The following is a 12719-nucleotide window of genomic DNA, read 5'->3' on the forward strand; positions in this document are numbered from 1 at the left end:
AACATGATCATAAACAGGTCAAACTTGGTGCCACCTGCGAGATAAAGGGTAATGACAATTTGCATTTATAAAGCGTCTTTAAATATCACAAAGTTTCAAGACTGCCAGAGTTTGCCACTTTATCTCTGTACGTATATGTTGCCTCTTCTCAATGATTCCACTGCCAATATAGAGGATATTGAGAATTCAGTTATTGGAGAATTGCAGGTGAATAGTTTGTAGTTTTCCATTTATTGATGTCAAACAGGCAGATAATAGCACTGCGCCAGTGAATTTTAGCTGGTTTGCCCAAAAAAGGACCAACATCAACTTCTTGGGACAACTAGAGGGGAGCAATAAATACAGCCTTGCCAAGAAATATTTAAAAATAAACGTTTGCTCTGTCTGAAGCAAGTCACTGGTGAATATGCAGAAATAACAAGAGTAAAAACTGATTTTGCACATAAACTTACCTCTGCCGGGTGCTAGTGGATTCAGAGGGCGATATACAGAACGAGGCCTGCAAAAGATATTCAAAGTCAGTTGCTTATAAGAATGGATTTCAACAATGCTGTGACATTTTGGGACACACCGGGTGAATGGCAAGACATACTTCAGAAGTCACAGATAGAATCTTGGGTTACATTTTGCCCTAATCTAAACTAAACTCCTTTCTGCAGATTCAGGTGGATGTCAGGATATTATTAGGAGCAGCAGATAAGTTTTTCAACCTAACATTCCTCCTTCAAAATCCCTAAAAAAGGTTGCATTTATTGATGTCAACACAACAGGAACACTTTCTGCACATGTGCAGATGCAGTCAGCGACATCATGCTCAGCAATGTCCTGCCTCAATTAGGGTTTGATTCCACAATAAAATGCATCAATTAGTAAAGCATGACACTTGCCAACTCTGCAGATAAAACCAAAAACAATACAAGTTTATGGAGAATGGGATTCAGGGCCACATTAGAGATGCTCAACGACTGAAGCCTTAAGCCAGAACTATATATAACTTGGGCTGAATAGATCCTTGGCCTACATAAGTATCCAAGACTTAAAAGGAAAAAATTCAGAAATTTCCACTACGGCCTAATTTTAAAATGTTAGCAATATGAAGGAGTTTTATCATCAATTTGAGGGCCTGAAAAGTGGTCGTCACCATCAACACCAAAATGGAAAACTTTTAGTAAGACCAATGCAAAGTTTCACAACTGGGCGGTTGCCCAAACTCTTAGTGTCCACTAGATCACAAATGAAAATAAAAACATAAATGATAGGAGTCCCTAAATATAATGTTGAAAGTAAAAAAAGTCAAAAGAACATGCGCATATTTTATCAGTGGCAACACGAACCCAAACATTACCACCACCCACCCAAACACCCAGCCAAAGGAATCAGAAAGTAACTTCAAGGAGTATAATTTAGATTAAATTGAAGGAAGTACTTGAAGCAGTTCTCTTCATAGATGCTGTTCCACACCCTCCAAGCTGATGATCCCCTATATCCAGTGTAACGCTCGGGATTCAGGAGGAGATCCACATATTCAGCATTAGGTGATAACTCATCTGCAAGGAGAAATTAACTCATCACTTTCAAGAAATAATCTATATTTATGGATAAGAAACAACACATCAGATGAGTCGGCATCGGTGAACTAGAATGTGTATAAAACTGAAAATGCCAATAAAATTTTTAATTTTTTTTTTATAAAGTGATCTGATATGCTCTGGATCTACTGTATCTGTGGGACGAGGACCCTTCATCAGAACTAAGACAACTTACTAAGTTTGGAAAGAGGGAGGAGGAAGCAAATGAACAGAAATCGTGGCAAGGAGGTTAAATATATTAAGTAACCCTAGGAACTGCTTATAAAGACAAGTGAAGAAATGTAGATAGCAGACAAAAGAACGTGCAAATAATTCAAAAACCACAAAAAAAAAGGAAAACAATGTGGGGATGGTGGGCAATTAAGGGATGAATGGGAAAAGTTGAAATCACATTTAAAAAAGTTAAGAAAACACTGTGGGTCTGTCAGGCCTGAAAAGAAAACAGGCTTGCACCACAGACCCAGACCTCCTGTCTGCACTGTCTCTGACAAATGATCTCTGCCTCCACTTACTGCTGCCCCCCACTCCCCACAGACATAAAACAGATTTACAACACATCATTAATAGCCCCACCAATCAACAGAGCCGAGGTCTGGAGTCGATGTTCAAAATGCAATGCGTTCAGGAAAAATGATGAAAAACAGTTGAACGTATGCTGAATTCAACAGTACAGCATAGGAAGCAAAGGCAGATGTTAGAGTATGATAAAGATGAGGATTTAAAATAGCAAGTCATAAGGAGGTCAGGGCCCTGCAGACCGATTAACAAGGTCACCAGTTTAGAGTCGTAGATACAGAGCATATCAGATCACTTTTTAAAAAAATATATTTTTATTGGCATTTTCAGTTTTATATACATTGTAGTTCGTGTTTGTTTACTATACAGTGCAAAATATTTTCTTGCATCTATTTACAATTTGTCGCCCACTGAGTCGGTGCGCTAACCCCCCCCCCCACCCCCCCACCTGATGCCCTTCCTCCTCATTCGGGGGGTTGGGGGATGTTTGCTCCTCCACCTCGGTTCCCCTCCTTCCCGCCTCCCCCCTTTAATCCCTGCCAATTTCGGCCGAGTCTGACTTGTGGATTCGGGGGGGGGGGGGGGGGGGGTTCTACCCCCTCCCCCTCTCTTTTGTGTTGTTTCTTGTGTCCCTTTCATGCTCCCTCTTCTCTTCCTCCCTCTGGGTTGTGTGTTCCTGACATTCATCCTTTACTTTTCAATTTTCCTCTGCTAGTTGCTGTTGGCCATAGAACATAGAAAATACAGCACAGAACAGGCCCTTCGGCCCACCATGTTGTGCCGAACCTTTGTCCTAGATTAATCATAGATTATCATTGAATTTACAGTGCAGAAGGAGGCCATTCGGCCCCTCGAGTCCGCAACAGCTCTTGGAAAGAGCACCCTACCCAAACTCAACACCTCCACCCAACACCAAGGGCAATTTGGACATTAAGGGTAATTTATCATTGGCCAATTCACCTAACCCGCACATCTTTGGACTGTGGGAGGAAACCGGAGCACCCGGAGGAAACCCACGCAGACACGGGGAGGACGTGCAGACTCCGCACAGACAATGACCCAAGCCGGAATCGAACCTGGGACCATGGATCTGTGAAGCAATTGTGCTATCCACAATGCTGCCGTGCTGCCCTTAAGAACAAATAAATCTACACGATATCATTTTCCCGTAATCCATGTACCTATCCAACAGCTGCTTGAAGGTCCCTAATGTTTCCGACTCAACTACTTCCACAGGCAGTGCATTCCATGCCCCCACTACTCTCTGGGTAAAGAACCTACCTCTGATATCCCTCCTATATCTTCCACCTTTCACCTTAAATTTATGTCCCCTTGTAATGGTTTGTTCCACCTGGGGAAAAAGTCTCTGACTGTCTACTCTATCTATTCCCCTGATCATCTTACAAGGCCATGAACAGGTCTTGGATCAGGCCGACAAATGCTTTAAGGAAGCCTTCCTCCGATCCTCGGATAGTGTTCTTGACCTTCTACAAGTGGAGAAATTCCGATAGTTCTGCCAGCCAGTCTACAGCTGAGGGTGGTGCTGCTGATCACCAGCCAAGCAGAATTCTCCGGTGTGCGATTAGGGAAGCGAAAGCTAGGGCCCTCATCCCCATGTGTAGCTCTGGCTGCTCTGATACCCTGAAGATTGCCAAGTTTGGGCTTGGCTCCACCCTCACCCACACAACCTTGGACATTGCCTCGGAGAAGGCTGTCCAGAACCCAGCAAGTTTGGGGCAGGCCCAAAACATGTGGGTGTGGTTGGCCGGGCCTCTGGCACCGTTCACATTTGACCCCCAGCTCCAGGAAGAACCTGTTCATTTGGGTTCTGGTCAGCTGTGCTCTGTGCACCCTTTGAACTGCATGAGGTCGAGCCTTGCGCAGGAGATGGTGGAGTTAGCCCTGCTCAGTGCTTCACTCCAGAGTCCCCAACCCACCTCTGTCCTCAGGCCGTTCCCCCATTTCCGTGTGGTCGCGCCTGGTGGCATTCGAGTAACCGTCCATATATTTTCCCCAGAGAGTCCCTCTTCCTTACTGTCTGAATTCATCAGGTCCTCTACTGGTGTGGTGTCTGGGGCCCTGGGGTATCCTACTGTCTCTTTGCGGATGAAGTCTTTTATTTCTAGGTGTTTCATTTCCTGTCCTGTTGGTAGTTCCCATTCCTCCATCAGTTCGTTCAGCGTCGCTAGTCTCTTTCCTATGTAGAAGTCCCTACCTGTCAACGTTCCCTATTCTTGTCTCCATTTTTAAAAATGGTGTCTAGCATGGCTGGTGGGAACCTGTGGTTTCCGCAGATGGGGGCCATGGGGACATCTTGATCAGTCCGAAGTGCTGTCTTTGTTGGCTCCACGTTTTCAGTATAGCCGCTACCACTGGGCTGATGAGTATTTTGTTGAGGGGGTGGGAATGCTGCTGCGGCTAGGGACTGGAGGGTCGTCCCCTTGCAGGAGGTCGCGTCCATCTGCACCCACTCAGAGTTGGGTTCATGTACCCATCCCCTATATCTATCTGCTGTCGCTGCCCAGTGGTAGTACTGCAGGTTTGGTCATGCCAGGCCACCCCTAATTTTTCTCCTTTACAGTGTTGGTTTGGGGACTCTTGGATTGATTCTTACCCCCCGCCCCACACACAAGCGCCATGATTAAGCTGTTCACGTTTTGGAAGAAGGCCTTGGGGATGAAGATTGGTATGGATCTAAACAGGACGAGGAACCTCGGCAGCACGTTAATTTTGATCGTCTGCACTCTCTCCGCCAGGGAGAGTGGGAGTGTCCCGCACCTCTGTGGGTCCTTTTTGACATCCTTCACCAGGCTAGTCAGGTTCCACTTGTGGATCGGTGTCCAGTCTCTGGCTATTTTTTTTGGGGGGGGGGGGGTTAAATTTCTCATCAACATTGGGGAGGGGGGCAAGAAAGTCACTGGGCCAGCAACATAAATGCAATGGCTACAAGAGATCAGAAACTAGGTACACTGGAAGTCGTGAGTGACTAATTGCTCGATTCCCCAAAGCCTTCCCACCACCTACAAGACACAAATCAGAACTGTAATGAAATTCTTTCCATTTGATGAATGCAACTCCATAACATTCATGTTTGACACCATTCACAACAAAACATCCGTCATCTTAAGCATCCACACCCTCCAGCAATAGCATGCCATGGCTTCAGACTATACCATTTACAAGAGGCACTACAACAATTCACCAAGGTTCTATCAACAGCACCTCCCAAACGACTGACTTTTCCTGGCTAGAAGGACAAGGGCAGCGGCACATGGGAAAACGATCAGTTCCAAGTCATGCATTATCCTATCTTGGAAATATATACCTTTCCTTCATCATCACTGGGCAAAGTCTAGGAACTCTCAAACTAACAGCACAGTGGGAATACTTTCACCGCCCTTAGAGTTGGGTGGGGTTACTGGGATAGGGTGGAGGTGTTGACCTTGTGTAGGTTGCTCTTTCCAAGAGCGGGTGCAGACTCGATGGGCCGAATGGCCTCCTTCTGCACTGCAAATTCTATGATAATCTACGATATGGACTGTGGTGGCTCATCATCAACGGTCCCTCTAATTTTGTGTGTGCAGGCAATTTCTTTTAAGTGTGTGGCCCCTTTGAATTTTTTTTGCAATAATTTAAAATAGAGCGCAGAGTTTATCAGGAAGTACTCTTAGGAACAGAAATCATGGTAGGAATGACAAGATGTCTGGATAATGTAATGGGCCAGAACTTCTACCCAGCAGCGCAATGTGATGGCCCGAATTACAACAGTGTAAAGTGCACTTACTCTGGAAAACTTTGCGAAACCTCCGCTGGCTGGAGTCTGCAACAATAGAATCTCCGAAGGCCACAGCATGATGCAACTCCCAGCAAACTCATGCACCCTTCTTTTAACCATACTGGCTGCTGGAAAGCAGGTAGGTTTAAAGGGCCCTGTGAAACTGTCAGGTCAGGGAGAAGGTAAATGCATGGATTTTTGAGAGGTCCCGGGTGGAGGGTGTAGAGTCAGGTATTAATCCAGGGACTAGTATGTAAAATCTGTGCTATGTTCTTGAAGATCCTGGCTAAACTTTGGCCATGGTGAGCAGAGTTAAGAAATTCATTGTTTGATTGAAGTGGCCGGAGATGGCCAGAATGGGGCCCAGTTTGCAGTGGTAGTTTCGCTGGTGGGTGGGCCTATGGTTCGGCAATGCTATTGGCGTTGAGATGATGACTGCCATTGTGAGTGAAGTTATGGATGGCATTTTTGGCTCCCCGGCACAGATTATTGAAGCTCATGCCGATGAACTTCAAGATATCCTAGAGAACGATGAAGTGGAGATGAGAATCAGGCCAGTCAATAGAGCTGTTTCCTGATTGAGTGGAGAGATGGGGTCGGAGAAGGAGTATCCGTGGGCCTGGTCTCCTGAGGGGAGCTGGGCTGAATTTGAGAATTGGCTGCCATGATTTCACATTCTCTTTGAAAGTTCGGTGCTGAGGTCAATAGAGCATATTCAATACCTGGGGTCAGTCTTGTCCTCGGTGTTCAACCAGAAGGGCTGAGGTGGCAGGACTCTCCGGCCCGCCAGCTGCGTTTTCCTGGGCGGCAAGCCCTCGCTGGCACCGGGATTCTCCATTCACGCCATTTGCCAATGGGATTTCCCATTGTGGACTCCCCACACCGCCGGGATGGATGCACTGCTGGCGCAACGGAGAATCCAGCCCGATGAGTTTTCATTACCCGTCAAGGCTTAGGTTTCTCTTTACGGAGCTTCGTGATGACGACATAGTGGAGGTGTAAAGGCTGACAACAGATGCATTTGTCACCTGTAATCCTGTAAAAATCATACTAAGTTGGCATTATGACATGAGGATTGTGCAGTATTAACCTGTAATCCTTGCTTTTACACTGAGGGAGTAAATTTTTTGGTACCCGTCTCCTTATTTATAGGTGAGCAGCGCCACAGCAGTGTGGGGTTGTAGGTGGTTGGTATGGCCTTATAAGTCTTCATGGTGGGTGAGGAAAATCCCCTTCGAATTATCGGTGTTGTGCTTTAACTTTAGTTATTTGGGGTTCAAGGAATCCTTGCTCATCTCCTATAAAGATAGACAGAGAATGTACCCTGGAGAAGACTGGGTCTTTTTCGTCCTCTTTAGTTGGCACCTCTGTTGGAGTGGGGTAAATATGTACTGGTGCATACCTGGCTGTGGCCAGTTAATCCTTGGATATCTAGCCTTTCTTGGGTTGGTTTTCTATAATTACTTGGCTACACAAGCAGTAACAGTGCTTACTTGACTCATGAAATGTACAGTGGGCATATCTTCCTGGTGTTAGGGTTTCTTTGAGATGGGGAAAAAGGTAGAATCTTGTTGATGGTGGGGCCTGAGTGACGCTCCTGGGGTGCCTAGAGATGGGGGGGTTTGTTTGTTTCAAGGGGATTGAGTTACTTTAGGTTGTTGACCCCTATTCCAGTGTGGTACTGATCCTAGTTTAGCTCTATTGAGCAGATTAGAGCAGTAGAAACTGCATTTATCCAGGTCGGGTTGGGGGTATGTTGGCAGTAGAGTAGGTCACCCTCCCCTTTTGGGGGCTTCTGGACTCTCCTTATTGAGATTTGGTTTTCCTGGGGTGGTATTATCCTATTGGCTGTGGGGTCAGAGTGCAAGTCGGAGTGCTTCTGTTCTGCATTGTTGGAGTCATTCTTCGGTTGGAGAGAGGAGTAGGGAGCCCTCTTCAAAGTGGTTTTATAGAGGGACTTCCAGATGGTCCTCTTTCTCAAGGCTTGGGCACCCCCTTCTTATGGAACTTATGCTGTTTTGTGCCTAGTATCCTTTCTGTGAAAGTTACTAGATCATATCTGATGCCTATTGGTTAATCCTGGTGTTCCTATCGTTTTGGTGTTTCCTTTTTTTAATCTGGGTAGGTGAGGTGCTGATAAAGCTCCGATTTGTTATTATTTAATTATTTTTTTTAACTAAATTTAGAGTACCCGATTGTCTGGATTTGCTGCATCTAAATGGAAAACTTTCAATAAAAATATTCATTAAAAAAAAAAAGTGATGAACTTCAAAATGCTTTTATTCCTTCTAACTCTTTCAGAGTAACTATTAGTGTAAAACACGCAGAACCAGAGTCCTTCCTTTTGATTTCCCTTTGTTCCCATTTCTTATGAGTTAAGGGGCTAAATCGCTGGCTTTGAAAGCAGACCAAGGCAAGCCAGCAGCACGGTTCAATTCCCGTACCAGCCTCCCCGAACAGGCGCCGGAATGTGGCGACTAGGGGCTTTTCACAGTAACTTCATTTGAAGCCTACTTGTGACAATAAGCGATTTTCATTATTTTATCTTTTGTTTTGGTTGGGGAAAGCTAATTAAGATACGCCTTTAAGTTGAGCAGAGGAAGTACAGAATTTAAAGTTCGTCATGTTTTATATCTGGTAAAGGAAATCCCAGACCTTCTGGCACCCAGAAGATTGGTGGGATTTGGTTCGATTGGTTGGCTGGCGGCCAATGGGCTGATCAGGGACAGTATTCTGATGGCTACAGACAGCGATTGGTTCCTGCCAGGTGGGGTTATTCCAGTGTGGTACTGGGGGTATGAAGATAGGAGACCCTTGAAGTAAGCTGTATTTTCTCTCTCTTATCTCTGCGAGTCTACAGTTGCAAGCTGAAGGATCTAACTGAAGGCCTAAACTGGAGAGAGAAACTAATTGGAAGATATCCATCCAAAGTCAAAGATCCCTATCTTTAATCATTATTCCCTTCCCTCAGCATCACCCTTCCCCTCTTATGTGCGTGCGCATATGTATATCTGGGGCAAGTTAGAAAGGGGGTTTGGAAATTAGATAGTTACCCCATTGTATTGTTATCTATTCAATACTAATTTCAGTTAAATAATAAAATGTTTGTGTTAAAATTTTCAAACCTGGTGGCTGTATTTAATTGGGATCAAACCAAAGATATCAGATATTTAAATAACTTTAATTTCATCCGTGTTGTGACTTCATTTTGGGGCTGGAATTGACCACGGACCAGGTGAGGGTGCCACAACACCATCCAAAGTTAGCAATTTAGATTGATTTGTCGGATGGTTCTCAGCAGAATGAGATTGTCCAAGGGAAGTTAGCAGTTTTGGACATTTGCCAGGCAACGCTTTGCTTGGGAACTTCGAGGGGGATTCCCCAAATCCAATGCCAGAGGTTACGGGTCATTGGGCTTGAGTGAGAACTGACAAAGTCCCTGGATTAATGCTAATCTTGACTGATGTTAATTCAACTATCTCCAAATGCAGTTGTTAACTAACTCCATGTCTGTTCCTTCTGACAGTCCTCATGCCAAAACAATCAAACAAAACACTAACTCTTTCATGGGGTGTGTGTGTCACGGGCAAGGTCAGCATCTGTTGTTCATTCCTACTTATCACGATGAGCCTTATCTTGAAGCATTGCTGCCCATCTGGTGCAGAGACACAGCCATTGTGCCTTTTGGTAAGGGGTTTTAGGGTTTTGACTCAGTGAAGGAACAGTGATATAGTTTCAAGTGAGGACGATGTACATCTTGAATGAGAACTGCAGATGATAGCATTCCCATATGTCTTCTGCCCTTGTTCTCATAGGTCGTAGTGGAAGATGCGATCAAAGCAGCTTACTGAGCCAATAAAGTGCATGTTGTAAATGTTACGCACTACTGCCACTTTGCCGGCGATGGAAGAGTGAAATGTTTATGTTGGTGGATGGAGTCCCAGTCAAGCAAGTTGATTTGCCCGGTATGGTACTGAGCTTAGAGAGTGTTGTTGGAGATGCACTCATTCAGGCATGTGGGGAGTATTCCATCACACTCTTAACGTGCCTGGTACATAGTGGGAACAGGCGACGAGTTACTCGCTTCACGATTCCCACTATCTGACCTGCTCTTGCAGCCACTGTATTTATATGGTTAGTCCATTAAGTTTCCAGTCAATGGTAACCTTCAGGATGTTGACAATGGGGAACTCTGTAATGCCATTGAATGTCAAGGGGGAGATGGTTAGAATGTCTCTTGCTGCAGATGGTCATTTGCCACTTATTAACCCAAGCCTGAATGTTGTCCAGGTTTTGTTGCATGCAGGCACAGACTGTTTCATTATGTGAGATATTGAAAATGGTATTGAATACTGTGCAATCATCAGTGAACATCCCTAATCAGACTTTATGATGAAGGAAAAGTGATTGATGAAGAAGCTGAAGATGGTTGGGCCTAGGACACTACCTTGAGTAGCTCCCATGACTATGTTTGGGCCTGTGCTGCTTGACCCCCAACAATCACAACCATTTTGCTTTGCGCTAGTTATGACTCCAGCCTGTGAAGACCTCCTCTACCGCTGATTCCCATTGACTTAATTTTGCTAGAGCTCCAATATGCTACATTCAATCAAATCCTGTCTTGATGTCAATCACAGTCACTCACCTCTGAATTCTGCTCTTTTGTCCATGTTGGACCAATGCTGTGAGACGGCCAGGAGCTAAGTGGCCCTGGCCGAATCTCAAGCAGAGCACTGGTAAGCAGGTCATTGCTGTGCAAGTGCCACTTGATAGCACTCAGCGAAATCTTCCATCACCAAGCTAATGGTGAAGTTATTTGGCAATTTTCCAATTGCCAGATTGATGTCAGTGTTGTGCCTGTATTGGGAAATTTGGTTCGGAGTTGAGCTAGTTTTGGCGCACAAGCTGAGAGGTTAAGGCATTGAGTGCCTTCAGCAGTTTCGTTTCTCACGCGGAGTGAATCAAATTGGCTAAAGACTAGATCTGTGATACTGGGGACCTCAACAATAGACGGAGCTGGATCATCCACTTGGCACTTCTGGCTGAAGATGATTGTAAATATGACAGTCTTGTCTTTTGCACTGATATACTGGGCTCCACCAGCTTGGAAAATGGAGATATACGTGGAACCCTCCTCTGGTTAGTTTTTCAACCACCATTCAAGACTGATGTGACAGGACTGCAGAGCTTTGATCTCAAGTTGGTTGTGGGATTGCTAGCCTATCGCATGCCACTTCTGCTATTTAACATGTATAAAGTCCCACATTGCATCTTTAACAGGTTGTCACCTCATTTTTAGGCAAACCTGGTGCTGTTCGTGGCATGCTCTACTAAGCTCCTCATTTAGCCAAGGTTGATCGTCTGCCTAAGTGGCAATGGCAGAGTGAGGAATGCTGGGCCATGACATTACAGATTGTAGTTGAATACTATTCCATCACTTTAAAAAAAAAATTTAGAGTATCCAATTAGTTTTTTCCAATTAAGGGGCAATTTAGTGTGGCCAATCCACCTACCCTGCACATCTTTGGGTTGTCGGGGTGAAACCCACACAGATGAGGAGAATGTACAAACTCCACACGGACAGTAACCCAGGGTCAGAATCAAACCCATGTCCTCAGTATCCATAGGCAGCAGTGTGAACCACTGTGCCACCGTGCTGCCCTACTATTTCATCGCTGCTGATGGCCGAGTGCCTCATGGATGCCCAGATTTGAACTATTACATCTGTTCTGAATCTACTCTTTTGACTATGCTGATGGTGCGACAGCAAAACACGGTGTCCTCAAGTGTGAGGGTGGGACTTCACCTCCACAAGGACTGTATGGTGGGTACTCACAGACAAATGCATCTGTGACGGGTAGTTTGTTGAAAGAGGTCAACTGATTTTTCTTCTTGTTGATTCTTCATCTGCTACAGGCTTGGTATGGCATATATGCCTTTCAGGACTCAACTAGTAGTGGTGCTACTGAGTTACTCTTGCATTGTAGTTCCTCACTGAGTACATTCTGTGACTTGCTATCCTCGGTGCTTCCTCCAAGTGGTGTTACATAGAAAATAGGAGCAAGAGGAGGCCATTTGGCCAAATGCTCCACACCATTCTATCTATCTATATAATTCATTATGATCATGGCTGATCATCCAACTCAATAGCCTCATCCCCTTATCGTTTGATCCCCTTTGCCCCAAGTGCTATATCTAACTGCTTTTTGAAAACATACAATGTTTTGACCTAACCTACTTCCTGTGGTAACGAATTCCACAGGCTCACCACACTCCGGATGAAGATATCTCTGTCCTAAATGGTCTACTCTGTAACCTCAGACTGTGGCTCCTGGTTCTAGACACCCCCTGCATCGGGAACATTTTCCTTTCATCTCCCCTTTTAGAATTATCTAGTCCTGTTAGAATTTTACAGTTTTCTCGGAGATCCCTCCCCATTCTTCTGAGCTCCAACGAATACAAACCTAACCGACTCTCTCCTCATATTTCAGACTCACCATCCCAGGAAACAGTCTGGTAAACCTTAGCTGCTCTCTCTCTATAGCAAGAACATCCTTCCTGAGAGAAGGAGCCGAAAACGGCACATAGTATTCCAGGTGTGGCTTTACCAAGACCCTGTAAAATTGCAGCAAAGCATCCTTGCTCCTGTACTTGAATTCTCTCGCAACGAAGGCCAGCATATCATTTGCCTCCTTTATCAGCTGCTGTATCTGTATGCTCACTTCAGTGACTGGTGTACAAGGACACCCAGGTCTTATTGCACATTCCCAAGTGATCTGTTATAAAATGTTTGATAAGGGATTCTAGAAATTTCCCCACTACCGGTGTCAGGCTTCCTG

General features: G+C 45.0%; 1 protein-coding gene across 4 annotated transcripts in view; it reads right to left on the minus strand.

Moving 5' to 3' along the window:
* ero1b (endoplasmic reticulum oxidoreductase 1 beta) overlaps positions 1-12719 on the minus strand; it is a 140999-nt gene that overhangs the window by 56760 nt on the left and 71520 nt on the right. For all 4 annotated transcript variants that reach the window (XM_072498525.1, XM_072498522.1, XM_072498521.1 and 1 more), the window contains exons 7-8: positions 1427-1547; positions 453-499 (exon numbers count right to left, since the gene is read on the minus strand). In XM_072498525.1, coding sequence (XP_072354626.1) covers positions 453-499; positions 1427-1547 — 168 coding nt within the window. The remainder of the gene's footprint in view (positions 1-452; positions 500-1426; positions 1548-12719) is intronic.

The sequence above is a fragment of the Scyliorhinus torazame genome, chromosome 4 (genome assembly GCF_047496885.1).
Source record: "Scyliorhinus torazame isolate Kashiwa2021f chromosome 4, sScyTor2.1, whole genome shotgun sequence".
Lineage (NCBI taxonomy): Eukaryota > Metazoa > Chordata > Chondrichthyes > Carcharhiniformes > Scyliorhinidae > Scyliorhinus > Scyliorhinus torazame.